Source organism: Cervus elaphus, chromosome 4 (genome assembly GCF_910594005.1).
Source record: "Cervus elaphus chromosome 4, mCerEla1.1, whole genome shotgun sequence".
Lineage (NCBI taxonomy): Eukaryota > Metazoa > Chordata > Mammalia > Artiodactyla > Cervidae > Cervus > Cervus elaphus.
Genome location: NC_057818.1, coordinates 56,580,751 through 56,600,146, shown reverse-complemented (window position 1 = coordinate 56,600,146; position 19,396 = coordinate 56,580,751). Strand labels below are relative to the sequence as shown.

The window sequence follows — 19,396 nt, the reverse complement described above, 5'->3', positions numbered from 1 at the left end:
ATGCTCCCACTAAATGCCCTTAGGCTCCTGTGCCCCACAGCAGGGTTCTGAGAGAAAGTAATATGTTTCATCCTGCAATTATTCAATCAATGTTTATCCCCCACCTCTGGACCGTGAACACTTGGGAGGATGATGACCGTGTCTGCCTCTGGTCATGGCTACGTCCCCAGCAACGAGCACGGCAACTCACACATAGATGTTCAATAGATGATTGTTGAATGAATGAATGGAGAAGGGACAAAAGTTCTGGAAGGCTGTCACCGACATGATTTAAGGTCACTGCCTCTTCTTCACCAGATGTTAAAGGTCAATCAGAAATTTTGCAAGTTTTATCACTTTCAGTGATAGCCCTTTCATTCCTGTGAGCAAAAAGTCATTTAATTCACTTTGCAGGATGGCTACCCACTCCAGTATCCTTGATGGAGAATTCCACGGACAGAGGAGCCTGGTGGGCTACAGTCCACAGGGTTGGAAAGAGTCAGACATGACTGAGCAACTAACACTATCATTATATTTATTTCTAATGTTTCTCATTACTAGATCTGTGCTTTCTATTATTTTTATAAAAAGGTTATTTCACTCCCTTTGTATTGGTTTATCTTATACCATATGGTAACCAAGGTTGTATGAGAGTCAAAGGAAAATGCCTAAGAAACTCTACAAGCCTTTCAATTGCTTCTTATTTGGGACAATACATTTTTCTAGTTCTTAGCAAGAATAGTAAGTTATTAATAAATAGTGACAAATTTCCACTTTTTTAAACTGTACTTTTGACCTTATTTTTTCTTATGGTACATAAACAATAATTTATAAATATGAAAAAGAAAAGGTCCATTAGACAGACATCTCACTGGCTTTGTTGGGGAGCTGGCTTACAGGGCCGAGTCGGATTGGTGAGATGACAGGAGACACCCACGGGGCTGTCACCACGCCCAGCGTAATCCCCACGTCCCGGCTGGGAGACCTCGGGCAGGTGACACCACCTCTCTGACCCTCAAACTGGACTGGGTCTTGTCTAGCCCACCCCACCAGCTGGGTCCCCAGCGCCTCACCCGGCCACCAAGATGCGAGGGATGTCAGCGGCAAAGGCCTCGCCCATCTCGCGGCTGCCCACGTTGGCGATGCAGTGCAGGGCCAGGCACATGAAGGTGGGGTTGCGGCTGGCCAGGTCATTCTTGATGGCGTTGTTGATGAGCCGGATCAGCTCGGAGTTGGAGTTCACCAGCACCGAGATGAACAGGTAACCCTGGGTGGCGCGAAGGAGGTGGGGAGCTTGGGGCCTTGTGGCTAACTGACCCAGAGTCCACACCCCCAGCCCCTCCCAACTCAGACCCAGGGGTCCAGACCCCAGCCCCTCCTCCCTCAGACCCAGGATCCAGACCCCAGCCCCTCCTCCCTCAGACCCAGGGGTCCAGACCCCAGCCCCTCCTCCCTCAGACCCAGGGGTCCAGACCCCAGCCCCTTCTCCCCAGACTCACAATCTGCTTCTCCGTGTACTTGTTGGAGCTCAGCAGGTTCACGGCCTCCATGTGCCCAAAGTCGATGTCGTGGCCAAGCAGGAAGATGAAGAGCAGTTTACACACGTACTTTTTCTTGCTGTAGCCGTCCAAAGCTTTGTCCCCTGGGGTCACAGGAAGGAGGACAGGGTGGCAAAAGTGAGGAAGGATCATACTTACAAGTCCTGGGTATTCCAGCCCCCAGCCCGCTCCTCCCGCAGACCTAGGAGACGAGCTCCCAGCCTACCCTTGAACTTGGAGCGGATGTTGGCCAGTTCCTTGTTGATTCTCTTAATCTCTGCCTCCTTGCTCTTACCTGGGAAGGAGAAGGCAGGGCAGGTGAGGAGGGTCCCAGAGAGTGGAGCTGCCTGCCCTCACTTTCCGGGGCCAGGATCCTCCCAGGTGGAAGGGCGGATCCTCTCTATGCTGGGGTCCCGGTCTGGGGGCTGAAGTCAGGCCTGGGACTCCATCTCTATATGGGAGCTTCAGGGAACCGAGAACCTGCGCTCGGGGTCCCTACCACCCAGGGGAAAAGCCTGGCACACACTCTGGAGTGATCCCTGACCCCCTCCCTTCTTCCTCCTCCTGTTGCCATCGCATCCATGGCTCTGCACCAGCCCCCAGCTGAAATAAGCCCCTGGTAGAGAATGTGTGATGAATGAATGAGTGAAGAGATCGGCTGCCCTCAGGCTGGCCCCGAGGGCCCTCAACCCCACATCCCCGCTGAGCTCAGCACCCCCTGAAAACCTCCTCTGCCCTCAGCGTCCCAATTGTACTCGCTCACCAGGCCTTGCGTCCTGAGCTCCACGCTGCCCTCCCCTGCCGTCGCCTGGTCCCTCCTCACAACCTGCCAGTTCTCTCCATACCCCATCCCACCCCCGAAGCCTGGCCCACAGACCCACTTCCTCCCTCCCCCCTACACGTCTGTCTGCAACGTCCCTACTCTTCTGCCGAGATCCACCCAGAGGCGGACTCGAGAGGGCCTCCCCGGGCCCCGCGAGCCTCTGTGCTCCTTGATGCCTGGAAGTCCCCATCGGACCACGATCTGACTGGACAGTGACCCGGTCTCGGCTGCCCTCACCGCTGGCTGTGTCCCTCCTCCAGCTTCCCAGTTCCACTTGAGCCAGACTTCACCATCTCACCCTTGACAGGCTTCACCGCTCACTCAGCTCCTCCGAGCAGAGAAACCTAGGTGTCCTCACCCCGTCACTCGTTGCCACATCCTCTTTGTTCGACCTTCAGAACACAAGCCCAGGCAACCTCCACCATGACCATCTTGTCCAGACCCCATGCCCGCCCACCTGGATCACTGCAGCAGCCTCCCTGCCTCCCAGGGCAGGGACTCTACCCCGGGGCTAGCAAGCTCTGGTCACCCTCACATCTCGCTGTGTCCGGCCTGGCAGGCCTCCGCCAGTTCCAGGGCCACTCCACACGCCCTCCCACCTCCAGGGCCTTTGCACCTGCTATGCCCATCTGTCCAATTCTCTTCTTGTCATTTGGGTCTCAGCTCTTGTCACCTCCTCCACGCGGCCTTTCCTGGACAGTTCTTTAAAGGCAATGCTTTATTCTTCAGTTTCCTCATTTTAAGAAATGTCCTCCCTGGCACATGTCACATTGCCTAACCATTTCTCTCTACTGTCAAACCTCGGCTCCCCCTTCATTACAAGCCATCATGAGGCAGTTTCTAGAATAGTGCCCAGCATACAGCAGGTTCTTAATAGATGTCTGGTCAGGACTTCCCTGGTGGTCTAGTGGTCAAGGCTCCAAACTCCCAATGCAGGGGGCCTGGGTTCAGTCCCTGGTCAGGGAACTAGATCCCACATGCTGCAACTAAGACCCGGTACAGTCAAATAAATACAAATAAATATTATAAGCAATAAAAATAAATGGCTAGTCATCTGAAGGGTGGAGACTGCTCTGACCCATGGCTTGCGCCCAGGCAACTAGGAGGTTAAAATGAATGAATGAATGAATGAATGAGCACGTAAGAGTATGTCCTCTCCTTCTCTTTAGAAATCCTGCCTCACCAACTACTCCCAACTTCCAGGGAAGCTCCCATAAGCCCCACTTCAGCTATCAACTCCTTCAGGAAGCCCCCTTTGATTAGCACCTCCTGATCAGTTCTAAGCAGATGCTAGAGCTGCCTTGTCCAATATGGCAGCTGTCAGCCAGGCAGCTCTTGAGCACCTGAAAGGTGCCTGCTCTCAAATGAAATGAGTGACAAAAACACATTTAGAAGACTCAGTGGGGGGTAAAAAGGAATGTAAACTATCTCATTACAAAGTTTAAAATATCAATTATTGGTTGTTGTTCAGCTGCTAAGTTGTATCCGACTCTTTACAACCCCATGGACTGCAGCACACCAGGCTCCCCTGTCCTTCACTATCTCGGGAAGTTTGCTCACACTCATGTCCATTGAGTCAGTGATGCCATCCAACCATCTCATCCTCTGCTGTCCCCTTCTCCTCCTGCCCTCAATCTTTCCCAATATCAGGGTCTTTTCTAATGAGTCGGCTCTTCGCATCAGGTGGCCAAAGTGCTGGTGCTTCAGCTTCAGCATCAGTCCTTCCAAGTAATATTCAGGGTTGATTTCCTTGAGGATTGACTGGTTTGATCTCCTTGCAGTTCAAGGGGCTCTTCTCAAGTCTTCTCCAGCAGCACAATTCAAAATCATCAATTCTTCGGAGCTCAACCTTCTTTATGGTCCAACTCTCACATCCATACATGACTATTGGAAAAACCACAGCTTTGACTAGACCAGCTTTTCTCAGCTAAGTGATGTCTCTGCTTTTTAATACTGATATTTAGTTTTGCCATAGCTTTTCTTTCAAGGAGCAAGTGTCTTTTAATTTCATGGCTACAATCACTGTCTGTAGTGATTTTGGAGCCCAAGAAAAAATCTGCCACTGCTTCCATTTTTTCCCCATCTATTTGCCATGAAGTGATGCGACCGGACACCATGATCTTAGTTTTTTGAATGTTGATTTTTAAGCCAGCTTTTTCACTCTCCTCTTTCACCTTCATCAAGAGGGTCTTTAGTTCCTCTTCACGTTCTGCCATTAGGGTGGTTTTAAATGAAAAAAAAAAAAAAAAATCTAAATACTGATTACTTGTGGAATTGATGCTTTCAAATTGTGGGGCTGGAGAAGACTCTTGAGAGTCCCGTGGACAGCACAGAGATCAAAGCAGTCAATCCTAAAGGAAATCAATCCTGAATATTCATTGGAGGGACTGATGCTGAAACTGAAGTTCCAATACTCTGGGCACTTGATGTGATGAGCTGACTCACTGGAAAAGACTGTTGCTGGGAAAGACTGAGGGCAGTAGAAGGGGGTGACAGAGGATGAGATGGTTGGATGGCATCACAGACCCGACATGAATTTCAGCAAATTCCAGAAGACAGTGGAGGACAAAGAAGCCTGGCATGCTTCAGTCCATGGGGCTGCAAAGAGTCGGACACGACTGAGTGCCTAAGTGTATCAAGTTACATAAATACATTAAAATTAATTTGGCCCATTCCTTTCTGCTTTTTAACAAAAATGTGGCTCCTGAGGAAGTTGAAAACCACACATGCGGCTCACACTCTGGGTAGGACTGCTCTCAGGCTTTCCCCGGGCTCCCCACACTGCCCGGGCCAGCGCTGCTGTGGTGTCTGGGTCTGCCCCGTCCCCAGACCACACTGGGAACCACCTGAGGGCAAGAGTGGGTCACTTTTCTAGTAATGACTCCACGTTTCACAGGCTTACTGAGTGGCTGAGCTCAGGAAAGACAAGACAAGACGATGTGAAAAAATACAAAGTGCCTGAAGAGGTACAGTGACCTGCTCTCAGTCCTCAGGGACGGAGGAGGGTCTCTGGGACCCAGGCGATGAAGGGCCAGTATCTCCGTGATGAGGTTGAACCGGCCCGTGTGGTCCCAGAGCCCATCTGATGCTTCATTTATTAATTACACGTTTCCTGAGCCCTGCGGGGCAGGCTGAGGGGGGCCACGCCGGCCCCTGGAACTACAGAGATCAGGCACTTCTGAGCCTCCCCCAAGGCCTCCAGGCCTGGTGGGGCACAGGCTGCATACCTCCTGCTCACACCTGAGCAAGGTATGCGTGGATGGAGGTCACGGGGGCAGCCCTGGGGCCTTGCTGGTGGCTGCCGAGAGGAGGGGACATTTGAGGAGGGCCGTGAAAGATGAGGCGAGTTCAGGCGCAGTTCACCAGGGAGAACTAAGCCACGCTGCTGAGTGCCCAGGGGAGTGTGGCCTGGGCGTCAGGACAGCGCCTCCCCTGGGGGCGGGGCAGGGGCGGGAATGGCACCCGCGCAGGGCGGGGCCTCGCATGTGGTGCGCATGCTCCATTCATTCTTCCCAACGTGGAACACTCACTCTAATGAGTTGCCTTAAAGCTATTCTGTAGGGACCAGAAAAGGAAAAAAAAAAAAAAAAACAGTTTTTATAAATGGACCACATACCACATGGTGGCTGCCTAACCTTTATTTTACCACAGGTAAATGGAAATCTGAATGGTAATTACATTTCCGACACTAGAGCCCTGGCTTTTGCTTACACATCTATTAAAAGCTTCAAGAAGCAGACAAAACTAACCAAGGGTGTTGGATGACTGAGCAGTGAGCAGGGGGTGCTGGGGAGCTGTGGATGTTTGTTCCTGCATCTGGGGGCCAGTTACACAGCTGTGTTCAGCTGGGGAAAATTCATCAGATTTTGATGAATTTTGTTTTCATCAAAATTCATCACTTCTGATCTGTGAGCTTTTTCATAGATATACTATATATATATATATGTGTGTAAGTGAATATATAAATATATTTGTATAGGAATATATATTAACACGTTTTTATAGTTAAGTGTATCAATGACATAGAATAGAATGTCAAACAGATACGGAAAATTTAAAGAATATTCAGGAATTCCTTGGGACTTCCCTGGTGGTTCAGTGGCTTAGACTCCACGCTCCCAACACGGAGGGACCGGGTTCTATAGCTGGTCAGGGAACTAGACCCTGCTGGCCTCAACTAAAGCTCCTATGTGCTGCAAGTAAGACCCAGCACAGCCAAATAAATAAACATGAAGGGACTTACCCACGGTCCAGTGGTTAAGAATCCACCTTCCAATGCAGATGACATGGGTTCAATTTCTGGTCAGGGAACTAAGAACCAACATGCAGCAGAGCAACTAAGCCCACCCCAAAGCCTGCAGGCCACAACTAAGACCCAGTGCAGCCAAAAAAAAAAAAAATTTATGATAGTCAGCTGAGTGAATTATTCAATTATACTATAGTTGGACATTTCACTCCTTTAATAAAAAATACTAGTGGCTGCTACGTGTAAAAATTAAAAATAAACTTTTAAAAGTCTTTAAATTGTCCACATCTATTTGATATTGTCTTCTGGATCACCAATATACTTCCCTATAAAAAAGAATTCACAGAAATTACAAAGCATCAGATCTCCCAACAGAGAATGCTCTCCGGCCCAGAGGAAGGGCATTCCGGCAGAGCACATAACCTCTGCATATATCTAGTGCCCACCTCCTCTTATTTCTGCTTGGTGCATTTCAGCAAATATCCAGTGCCCAGGTGCCCAGAGACAGCACCTGGGTGCTGCTGAGGGTAACGCATGGGAGAAAGGGGCTATAGGCAGCTGTGACAGAACTGGGCTGCCTGAAGAAATTTTTCATCATCAGGGCCAGCCTGCAACAGAAGGTGAGCTCCCTGTCACAGGAGGCATGTAAGCACTTCAGGGTGTTTTTTAAAAACATTCCTTTATCCTCAAACATTCCCTGGGTCAGGCTCAGGGATGTCATACCTGCTCTGCCCTGGGGATGCTCCCTGATTGGAGGAGAGGCTGACAGAGATAACGTGGAAAACTTTGACAGAGGCAAACACAGTGAGGGCTGGGAGCCTAGAATCATATGGGAGGAAGAAAGCTTCCCGGTATCCAGCTCCTGGGATACTTTTTTTTTTTTTTGGTGGCTGCACAGAAGAGCATGCAGGATCTTAGCTCCCTGACAAGGGATCGAACCTGTGCCCCCTGCGGGGGAAGCGTGGAGCCCTAACCACTGGACTGCCAGGGAATCCCACTCCTGAGATTTGAGGCTCAATGGACGAGGCTGAAATGCACCAAGCAGAAATAAGGGGAGGTGTGCTTGGGGTACGAAGGTCAGCTTGTGTGAAAACCGGGGGGCTAGCACAGCAGGTAGGGGTGGACTGTGGGGTTCCCTGTGGGTGCTGGGAGCCATGGGAGGGCAGGGGCCTCTTCTGCCCGCAGCTGTTCCCGTGAGGGCCGTGCAGGAGGGAAGGAGGCCACCGTCTGGCTACAGGTCAGGGTAGGTGACTGCTGAACACTCCAGATGTACCAGGGGACTCCTGGCTTGGGGAGCTGCAGCTTCCCTGAACATGGTAACCGGGGGCATCGGGGCGCGCCTGTCACTGCCATCAAAGGGACCCTCACCAACCCTGACTGCCGTGAAGGGACTGTCACGCTTTCACATCAGTCAGGTAACCCAGGCACTGTCCGGCGCCTCACTGCCAGGCCCTTCAGTGCCTTCCAGACAACTGCTGTTTACAGCACAAAGGAACAAATGTTTCTCTCTACTAGGATGCGCCCTGCTGTCTCCCACACAAGTCCGGACAGCCCGGAGTCCTCAAAGAGGGTTCTGGGAGATGAGACTGTTGTTGACACTGGATCCCTGTGAAGTTCACGACCTGCTGTCCCTGCTGCGTCCGCTAGGGGAGCCACTGGCCACACGCGGCCACTAGGCACTCCAAATATGGCTGGTGCCTCTGAGGGACTGGATTCCTAATTGACTTGTAAGAAGTTAAAAATTAAAAACTGATCCTCCACTCAGTTACCAGAAAAGTATGTTTGGAACGACTTGGACCCTCTTGTGAAGCTTCTTTTTAACTACAAGTTTTATGAACTATTCAGACAGAGCAAGTTATTTCCAATGAAAATGGAGCTTCCGAGTGGAGAAAGGAACATAAACTGTCTCATTAATCATTGAAAAAATATCGATTACACATTCAGATAATATTTGGGCCATCCCGGGGTAAAGGAAAGAAAACATGTTAAAGTTAATTTCCCCGGTTTTACTTTTTTCATGTGACTCCTGGAAAATTTAAATGTCTGTATGTGGAGGGACCTCCAGATTGTCATATTAAGTGAAGTAACAAATATGTGAGGGAGGCAAGTATCAGATGATATCACTTATCTGTGGAATCTAAAAAAATGATACAAATGAACTTCTTTATGGAACAGAAACAGACTCACAGACATAAAAAACAAATTTAAGGTTACCAAAGGGGATAGCTGGGAAGTTGGGAGGGATAAATTAGGAGTTTGGGATTAACATATACACACTACTATACATAAGAGATAAAGAAGAACCTACTGTATACCACAGGGAACTATACTCAAAATCTTGTAATATCCTAAAATGGAAAAGAACCTTAAAAAGGATATATATGTGTGTGTGTGTGTATGTGTGTATAAATTCAATTTAAAAACTGAGGTATAGTTAATTTCCGACTCATTGGAAAAGACTCTGATGCTAGGAAAAATTGAAGGCAAAAGAAGTAGGGGGCAGAGGATGAGATGGTTAGATAGCATCACTGACTCAGTTCAGTCAGTCAGTTCAGTCGCTCAGTTGTGTCGGACTCTTTGTGACCCCATGGACTGAACAACAACTTAAAAAAAAAATGTACATATGTGGATTGCCACATGAAAGCCCTAGGTTAGATGTTATCAAAGTCCTCAACTTCCCCTAGAGAGAATTTTCTCCTTGAGCAACCAAGTCACACCTTGTCATTCCCCAGCTTGAGCTCAGCTGCAAAGACCTCCTGAACTGCTTCCCAATACATGAGGGGGCATGTGCTGCTCTGTAAACCCTGGGCCTCTGCCTGGGAACGCTAGTTCCCCAAGGGCAGGGGTGGGGGCCAGGGCAGTCCTGACACAGCGCTCAGTCGCTACAGTCGTGTCCAACTCTTTGCAACCCCATGGACTGTAGCCCACCAGGCTCCCCGTCCATGGGATTTTCCAGGCAAGAATACTGGAGTGGGTTCCCATGCCCTCCCCCAGGGGATCTTCCTGACCCAGGGATCGAACCCGCGTCTCTTGCATCTTCTGCCATGGCAGGCAGGTTCTTTACCACTGGCACCATCTGGGAAGCCCCGTGTCCTGACACAGGGGAGGTGCTGAATGCGATTGTGGACCGAGGTCACAAGAAACACAGCGAGAGGGAGAAAGGGGGCTCAGGCCTGGATCTGTCTGTTGCCGGCATCAAGCCAGTTCCTTTAACACACTGATGCTGGAGCACCACCAAAGTGGGACTCATTCCTTCTGCTGAGTCAAGTCCTATTCCTTCACCGTTCTGAATCTCTCCCTGGCTCCCATCTGGCCCAGTGTAAAGGCAAAGTTCTTACTGGATCCACTAGTTCCCTCTCTGACCACAGCTCCCACCCTCTCCCCACATTCCTATCCCTCAAGCACAGTCCTGCCTCAGGGCCTTTGCACAAGCTGTCTGTGCAGCCACGAATGTCTCTTCCAGATTTCTATGGGCCAATTCACCCAGCAAATTTTGCTCCCACCTCACCTTCTCAGAGAGAGATTCTGACCAGCCAATACCAGAGCACCACCCCTGACCTCGTCCCTACTACACTCCTTCCTCGCTTTATTTTTTCCCAGCACTCTGAACAGCTGAACCCTGTATATTTACTTGTGGGTTGGTCCATCTCCCCGCTAGAATGGAGCACCACAGGGAGGGGACTTCTGTTCACCACTGCAGTCTCATCACTTAGAAGAGCATCTGGCACTCAATCAGTGCTCACAAAGATAGATTCATTCATTCATTCAATCAGCAAATACCTCAAAAGGGCTCCCATGGGCCAGGCCCTGAAGAAGGTGGAACTGGGGACCCAGGGAGCAATGAGACCAGGGCCTGTGTTCCAGGGTTTGGGAATGACTGCCACAAATAGGATGGGTCACAGTTTGTGGTGAAATGTGCCCCCCATGGAGAGCTCGGCCTGCACTCTCCTCAGGCTTGGGGAGGGCTGGGGCCCTAGAGACAGGGAACCCAGCCCCTGCCTTAGGGAGCTCCCAGCAGATAAGTGTCTGGAGGCCAGACTCCCCCTCCAGACAAGACAGGACCACGCCTTCAGGCTGGGCCTGGCCTCACCCCTCCCTTTCTTATCTGCAGAATTTGCCCTTCCTGGCTCTTCTCCTCAAAGCCTGCCTTCATCCCCTTCTAGATCCTCCCCCCAGCTCCACTGTGCCAATCCTCCAGTAGGAGGACTCCACTCTCCTCCTGTCCTCCACCTGCCCCCTGACCCTACTCTTCCCCTCACTCAGGCTTGAAACCCTCTCCAGTGCTCTCAGGACAAACACCATCTTGGCCTCTGCCCACCTCCCCAAGGTCAGATCGCATCCCTCTCTGCACCAGCCACACAGGCCTTAGTGCAGAGTCTCCACAGGGCCTCAGGACCTTTGCACGTGCTGTCCCTCTGACTTCAGAGCTCACCTCCCCTTCCTCTGGCCTGGCTAACTCCTCCACATTGTCTGGGCAAGGCAATAAGACAGCTCCTGTTCTCCCAACACCATGGCCCTCTCCCTCACTGGACTTAGGACAGCTACAAGCTTTTTTTTCCCCACTTAAAAAAACAAAAAACAAAAAACTGGGGGACTTCCGTGGTGGTCTAGTGGCTAAAACTCCAAGCTCCCAATGCAAAGGGCCTGGGTTTAATCCCTGTTTGGGGAACTAGATTCCACATGCTGCAACCAAGACCCAGTGCAACCAAATAAATAAATATAATAAATATAAAATTTTTGATGAGAACAAGAAGGGAGTCAGGATAGGGCTTGTAAACAAGTCAATATCAATTCTGAAAGTAAATTTCACATGACTTTCTGAGGGGCAACAAGATATACCTTCCTGAGTGCTTTGTAATATATTTAGATCTGACTTTATGTTACATAAAAAAAATTAATTTAATGGATCATCAGACAGCGGCATACGTGAAATAAAAGGACTTGCTGTATAGTACAGGGAACTATATTCAACCACAGTGGAAGAGAATATGCGAACAAAATATATACACGGATAACTGAATCACTTTGCTGTATATCTGAAACTAACACAAGATTGTATATCAATAGTACTTCAGTTAAAGAAAAATTGAGATACAATTCACATAGCACACAGCCCACCACTTGGCAGAGCCATTCAGGGTTTCTTTAGTAGATCCACAGTGCTGTCCATCTATCACCACCATCTAACTCCAAAACATTCTCATTACCCCCTAAAGAAACCCTGTTCTCATTAGAAGTCACTCCACATTCCATCACCCCCTAGGCCCTAGGCAGTCGCTCAACTACTTTCTGATTCTCTGGATTTGCTTCTTCTGTACATTTCTTATAATGGAATCCTACAATATGTAGCCTTTTATGTCTGGCTTTCCCTTAAAATGATGTTTTTCAAGGTTCATCCATGTTGTAGCCTCTACAGTACTTCATTCTTTTTGATGGCTGAATAATATTCTGTTGTGTGGGTATCCACATTGTGTTTTTCCATCCATCTGCTGGTGGACATCTGGGTTTGTTTGCGCTCTCTGGCTATCGGTCATCGATGATGCTGTGTGAACATCCATATACAAGTGTTTGGGAGATGGACAGCTGCAATTTTTATGCAGTTCCTGTCTCCCTCTAGGGCTGGGAGGTTCATGGGGGTACAGACAAGTCTGTCCTATCTACCACTGTGTTCCCAGCACCCATGATAAGGTCTGAAACATACCAGCCATTCAGCATACACTCAATGAGAAAACCAAGGACGAGGGGCACCCTGATTCTCCAGTCCTGATTCTTTTGGCTAAACAGCCTCCACTGCCCCCAAGTCGGAGTCTCTCCTCCATCCTCTGGCTTCCCTCTGGGGTCCAGCGGTGACACCCACTTGTTTTCTCTTTCCTTCCCCATCCCCACCATCTAATCCCTTTGTAGATCCACCAAGATCTATCTCTAATCCAAACACACTTCTCACGGTTTCCTTCCCAACCCAGTCGAGTAAGTCACCATCTTGAGCAGGGACGCCTGCAACAGCCCCCTAATTCTTTCCCTGCTTCCATTCCTACCTCCTTGGGTCTATTCTCTATCCAGCAGCCAGAGGAACTATTTTAAAACATCAATCAGCTCCCAGCCCTCCCATGCTCAAAATGTTCCCGCCACCCTCGCTTCAGAGAAAGCCCAAGGTGCTCCCCATGGCCCACAAAACCCTACCCGCTCCCTGTTCCCTCTCTGCCCTTATCTCCCACCTCTCCCTCCCTCCCTCTCTTGGCTCCAACCACACAAGCCCCCTCGCTCTTATCTGAACCCTCACCAAGTGTGCTACAACCTCAGGACCTTTGAACATGCCATTCTGCTGCCTGGACCCCTCTTGCCTCCAAAATCTGTACTGCCTGCCCCTTCTCAATCCTGTTACCGTCCCCCTTTTCCCGTCCTTATTTTTCTTCACAGCACTAGTCATCACTAGTCATCGTCTGCAGTTCTCCGTGTTTATATTTTAATCTCTCTCCCGGCACGAGTGCTCCAAGGGGCAGGAATTTCTGTTCACTGTGGTAGCCCTCGTCCCTGGAAGTGTCTGGCACATTGGAGTGATCAAAAAGCATTTGTCAAATGAGAACAAATGAATGAATCTTCAGAGGCAAGATGTTCTGGTCAATGGAGTCAGCTGACAAGAAAATGGAGCCTTCAAGAGGTTGAATGACTTGCCAAGGGTCACAAGGTAGGTGTCAGAGGCAATGCACACCTGCTTCTAACAGCTGCCCACCCCCAACCCACAACCCCTCAATGCTCCACCCCTTTCCTAACAAACATAACCTCCCTCTGCCACTTGATACCCAAGTTTCCACCCTTCTCACTCGCTGAGCACCTACTATGTGCCAGATCATCCCATACCTGCTAAATTCTAAAATCATCACTGGGCACTTGCAGAGGCCGCTCCTCAGATTTGGCCAAACAACAAAAATAGGAGCCAAGATATCTAGTGCCTGGAATGTGTGAAATGCCTCACTCACATACAGTTATCATCACGACCCCATCAGGAAGAGGCCATCAGCAGTCCCTCCTGACAGATGAGGAAACCGAGAGGTGAAGTCCCTCATTCAAGGTCACAAGACAAGGGGACGGGAGCACTCAAACTCGAACCCAAGCCTGGCTGACCCTGGAGCCTGTGCGGATACAGCCTCTGAAGCTCTTGGCAGCTCCAAACACCAACACCCGCTCCCAAGAGCTAGGAGCTGACTTGGCGCCAGGCCTCCCATAGTCACGACCATTCTTCCTGCTGGTGACAGCTGTCCCCATGTTGATGTGGTCAGAGGGGAGAAGGCTCCAGATTCAGAGCCGTCCTGCTCCCTGACCCATGACCCCTCTGGAACCAGGCTTCCCCCCACGCCCCCCAGCTGTCCAGATCTCTTCCCCATGGATTTCTAAGGCCCCCCAGGCCCTTTCTTTGAGATCTGAGCTCTCTCCCTTCTGGCACTTCCCCCAAGTCCCCACATTATAATGACCTCCTCTTTCCAGGACTCTCCATCTGCAGCGCTCCTCCTCCATGCTCCCCTCAGTAACCCCTCGAGCCCCTTCTCCACTGCCCCCTACGTCTCCGAAGCAATCCTCCACTCAGGAGCCCCTCTATGCCTCACCAAGGTCCCAGAGAGTCTCCCTTGTTCCCATGTCTCCTCCCCAAATCCCTGGGACTTTCTATCATTCTCAAGTCCTCTCTATGAACCAGTTGAGCGCCTCCGTGACCTGTCTAGCCCCTTGGCCTCTATGACACCCCCTGCCCAGGCCCTCAAGCCCGGTTCCTTTTAGGTTTCCTGTGTTTCGCATCCTCCCAGTCCTCTCTGGCCTCCTCCTACTCTACCTCTCCACAGGGTACCCCCACCCGCCCTCCCTCCCATGCACCTTCTTCCTTTTCCATCTACAACAGGGAATCTCTCTAACCCCACCGCTAATACGATCCCCCAGCCTTCCTTCCACTCCCAGGGGACACCTCCATGCCCTGTTCCCGGGACTTTACTAATCTCCTCTCTATTAAGACCCTCCGCGACGCCTCTAACCACTCCGCGTCGACACCTCGAGAGGCACACTATGACACCCTAAACCCCTCCATTCACTTCAACCCACCCTTAAGTTTCCACCCCCCCACCCCGGTGGCCTCTCTCGCCTCTCACTCTATGGCCGCAATGGATTTCTAACCCTTGGGCCCCTCTGTAACCCACCCCCGAACCCTTCAATTCCACGCTCTCCCCCCTGTCCGATCTCCCCCGGCCGCGCTCTCACAGTTCCGGATGTCGGAGATGAACACGGCGAGCCCCCGCATCCCATCGCCCTTGGACACGGCCGGCATGATGGCGGTGGCGTCGGCTCCAGGCCTGGCCGGGCAGGGCACGGCACAGCGGGGGCTGGCAGGCGCGGGGGGGACCGGGAGGAAAGGACCCCAGGCAGCGCTGAGAAGACGAGCCGGCCGGGGCGGGGGGCGGGCGGGCGGGGAGGGCGGGCTGGCAGGCGGGCGGGCGGGCGGGCAGGCCGCGGCTCCGCCCCCGGCCCCTCCCCTCGCCTCCGCCGGCCTGCGCTCTCAGGGCCGCCTATAGGCTGCAATTACTGGCGCTCAGACGCAGGCTCGACCCCTCCGCCTGTCTCATTGGTCGCTGGGCAAAGGCGTGCGGTGCCGATTGGTCCAGCGCCCCGCTATTTCCGCTCGGGGAGTGAGGGGGTGGGGGCGTTGACCAAAAGACGGGCGGAGTTCGTGACGTACAGTGGGACCGCCCCCTCCGCTCGGCCGGGTGAGGGACCGATTGGATCCGGAGGCTCTCCCAGGAGGGAGGGACTGACGCGAAGGACGGAGGGGGCGTGGACTTGCAGAGGCAGGACTCACGTTGACGGAGGCCAATGGGCGGGTAGATCGCCCCCGCGGGCGTCGCGGATTGGGCCGGTGTCGGGGCAAAGGAGGAGGGCGACGATCCGTAGAGAAGGAAGGAGAAAGGGGGGTCGTTACTCGCCTGGGCTGGGATAGGTGGAGCGGCTCCTGCAATTCCCTGCTGCAGAGAAGAAGTTGGGAGGGGCGGGAGAGCGTGAGGTGCTTACTGCGCAAGCGTCTTTCTGTTCCCTTTTCTCCCCGCCTCCTCTCCTCCACCCCCGGACTCCTTAAATCTTCTTCCAGGGAGACGTCCCTACCTCCTCCCCCTCCCTTCTTCCTTCCTTTCCCTTCTCTAGCCGCCGAGATGTTGGGACCTAACTTCTCCGGAAGCCTAGTATCCCAGAGCTGAGGAAACAGTAATTCAAGTCTACTCCCATTAAGCAGAGGTTAAAACTGACGTCCAGAGAGATTGAATGACATGCCCAAGGTCACAGAGCTCGGGATTAAACTATATTCTGGCATTCTAATAACAATGGCTTTTGTTGTTGTTGCAACTGTAACACCATTAAATAGATATCAAATACAAATTGCGAGTCTTTCCACCAGACTTTGAGTTCTTCCTGAACAAGAAGGGGACCTGGTAATGAATGAAGAACGTTCGATAAGGAAAGCAGTCGGTGAACCCGCTTTGTTTGGCCCAACCAACACCGCTTGTCGCTCCAGAGACCTTCCTCGTTAGACTGTATTTGGGGAAGGCAAAACCTCAGAAACTCCAACGCCAAAACCTCAGAAACTCCAACGCCCTGGGCTATTGAGAAATTTGGGGCAAAGGGAACTGGAAGAGTCCATTCTAACACCTAGAAGAACTAAGTCCCCCGTCAGGTTTTTCCAATATCAGAAGCCTAGTATGCTTGGATTGAGCCTTAAGGGAGTGTCACGGGTCGGGAACATCCCCTGCGGGGATGGGGACGGGGCAGAAGAGCCCATCTTCCAGGTTCAATGGATTCGTCCATTTGGGCTTCCAGGGATGGGGCTTGGGAAAGTCTATTTTGGATTCCAGGAGGACAAACATCTCTGGTGTCGGGGGAAGCTGTCTGCCCCTAAAGACTATATAGAATGGTCCGATAAACAACAACAACAAATTATTAGGACCAATAGGAGTTGGAAAAACTCCTTTTTATGGAAGATAATGTCAAACAATCCAAGGACTGGAGGAGTCCATTCATGACAAGGGAAGAAGCACTTTTCTCCCTGAGGATAACACCATTAAATATAGATAGATACCAGATAGATAGTAGTGGGTTGGAATTAGTCTGCTTTTCAGGCGATGCAAAGAGAGACATCCAGAGCCAGATGAACAGAATTATGTCCCTAAGGAAGAGGGAAAAGCCACCCTCTTCGTAGACTTCATGGGGATGGATTTGGCACCCCCAACAGGAGCTCATGGGCTCACCAGTGCCAAGTTAGAGCAGCGCCTTCCAAAAGAAATGCAGTGGGAGCCACAAAAACAGTCACAAATATGCTCCTCCCACGTTAAAAAAGTAAAAAGGTGAGATGAATCTTAATAATATATTTCATTTAACCCCTCGCACCCAAATATTGGGCTTCCCTGGTGGCTCAGTGGGTTCGATCCCTGGGTTGAGAAGATCCCCTGCAGGAGGGCATGGCAACCCACTCCAGTATTCTTGCCTGGAGAATCCCATGGACAGAGGAGCCTGGCAGACTACAGTCCATGGGGTCACAAAAAGTCAGACACGACTGAATGACTAAGCACAGCACAGATGGTTCAGTGGTAAAAAATCCGCTTGCCAATACAGGGGATACGGGTTCGATCCCTGGGTCAGAGTGATCCCCTGGAGAAGGAAATGGCACCCCACTCCACTACTCTTGCCTGGGAAATCCCATGGATAGAGGAGCCTGGTGGGTTATAGTCCCTTGGTCGCAAAAGATTTGAACATGACTTAGTGACCCAACAACAAACAACAACCCAAATATTATGATTTCAACATAGCTGACATATCATCCTAAGTGTTTGAAATCTGGTGTTTATAAACATAGCACATCTCAGTGGAGACTCACCATGTCGCAATCGCTCAGCAGCCACGGGGCATTATCAGAGGCCGAAAATTAGAGACCGGATTTGAGCAAGACCATTCTGGGGTGCAAGGGCTCAGCAGGTGACTCTTTGCTAAGTTTTAAGACCATCATGAAGAAGCTCATGTGTGGGGGTCTAGCTGAGGTTTAGACAAGTCCTTGTTGGTTTCAGGATGGAGCACAAAGAAAGAGAACACCAGAAGTCCCTCGAAGAGCTCACAAGTTGAACCACGATAGTTTCTGAGATTCTGACCTGAGCAAATCAACTCAATTTTCACCAGAAAAACGGCTCATCCCCCATCTTCCCATTTTGGTAGATGGGCCCACCATCAATCACCCAGGCACTCTTACCAGAAAGGACCCCGCCGTGTCCTTCACACCAAACCAAAGCCAGAACACACCCGAAATCCAGCCACTTCCTCTCACAGCCACTGCCTCCCCCTGTGCAGACCACCATCACCATCGTCTTTTGCTGGAACCATGCTATGACCTCCCACACTGTTTTCCCTGCTTCCATCCTGGCCACTCAGGGTGCTTTTTACAACATCAGTCAGCTGTGTCCCTCCCCAGCTTAAATGCATCAGCCATACTGGCCTATTCCTTTGGCTATCTGATGGAAGAGTCGACTCATTGGTAATGACCCTGATGCTAGGAAAGATTGAGGGCAGGAGGAGAAGGGGGCGACAGAGGATGAGATGATTGGAGAGCATCACCGACTCAATGGACCTGTCTCACTCCAAGAGACAGTGAAGGACAGAGGAGCCTGGCATGCTGCTGTCCATTGCAAAGTGTCGGACATGACTTAGTGACTAAACAACAACATGAAGACTCATTCCTGCCCCCTGCCCACCCTGGCTTTCCCTGCGGCTGGCTTGTCCTTCGGGTCACAACAGAATGGCCCCTCTTCGGAGAGAAATTCCGGATTTAGGGATTTAAAGTGATCTCTCCCTGTTATACTTGCATACATTATCCAGTATTTTTTAAAACTGTGTTTTAGCAATTCCATTCCTGGGCATATATACAGAAAAGATGAAAAACTCTCCTTTGAAAAGACAGATGCACTCCAGAGCTCATAGCCCACCATTTACAATAACCAAGACACAGAAGCAACCTAAATGTCTATCAACAGAGGAGTGGATAAAGAAGATATGGTCTATATACACAATGGAATATTACTCAGCTATGAAAAAGAACAAAATAATGTCATTTGCAGCGACACAGATGGACACAGAGATTATCACACTAAGTGAAGTAAGTCAGAGAATGACAAGTACCAAATGATATCACTTATATGTGGACCCTTATAAAATGATACAGGGGGACTTCCCTGATGGTTCAGTGGTTGAGAATCCACCTGCCAATGTACAGGGGTTTGATCCCCGATCCAGGAAGATCCCACGTGACATGGAGCAAATAAGCCCATGCGCCCCAACTAGAGAGCCCACATTCTAGAACCTGTGAATCACAAAATACTGAAGGCCGAGAGCCCTAGAGCCTGTCCCCCACAACAAGAGAAACCAACACAGTGAGAAGCCCACAACACCACACAGCACAGCTAGAGCTAGCCCCTGCTCTCTGCAACTAGAGAAAAGCCCAAGCAGCAATGAAGACCCAGTGCAGCCAAAAATTAATTAATTAATTAATTTTAAAAAATGCTACAGGGAATTCCCTGGCATTCCAGTGGTTAGGACTTGTTGCTTTCACTGCTGGGGCTGGGGTTCAATCCTTGGTTGGGGAACTAAGATCCCGGAAGCCACACGGCACAGCCAAAAAAAAAAAAAAAACAACAACAACAAAAATATATGTCAACTTTATTCAATAAACCATTAAAAAAAAAAAGTTGTAGACATCAATACATGTCAACCCTGTTATGGGCTGAATTACATCCTGCAAAAGAG

General features: G+C 50.6%; 1 protein-coding gene across 2 annotated transcripts in view; it reads right to left on the bottom strand.

The window, feature by feature from the left end:
* AP2A1 (adaptor related protein complex 2 subunit alpha 1) overlaps positions 1-15,046 on the bottom strand; it is a 28,403-nt gene extending 13,357 nt beyond the window's left edge. Inside the window, exons 1-4 of one of the 2 annotated variants that reach the window (XM_043899860.1) lie at positions 14,828-15,046; positions 1,744-1,812; positions 1,479-1,621; positions 1,053-1,246 (exon numbers count right to left, since the gene is read on the bottom strand). In XM_043899860.1, coding sequence (XP_043755795.1) covers positions 1,053-1,246; positions 1,479-1,621; positions 1,744-1,812; positions 14,828-14,894 — 473 coding nt within the window. In that variant the 5' untranslated portion in view covers positions 14,895-15,046. The remainder of the gene's footprint in view (positions 1-1,052; positions 1,247-1,478; positions 1,622-1,743; positions 1,813-14,827) is intronic. The other variant, XM_043899862.1, reaches the window with a different exon arrangement.
* Positions 15,047-19,396: the final 4,350 nt, after the last annotated feature.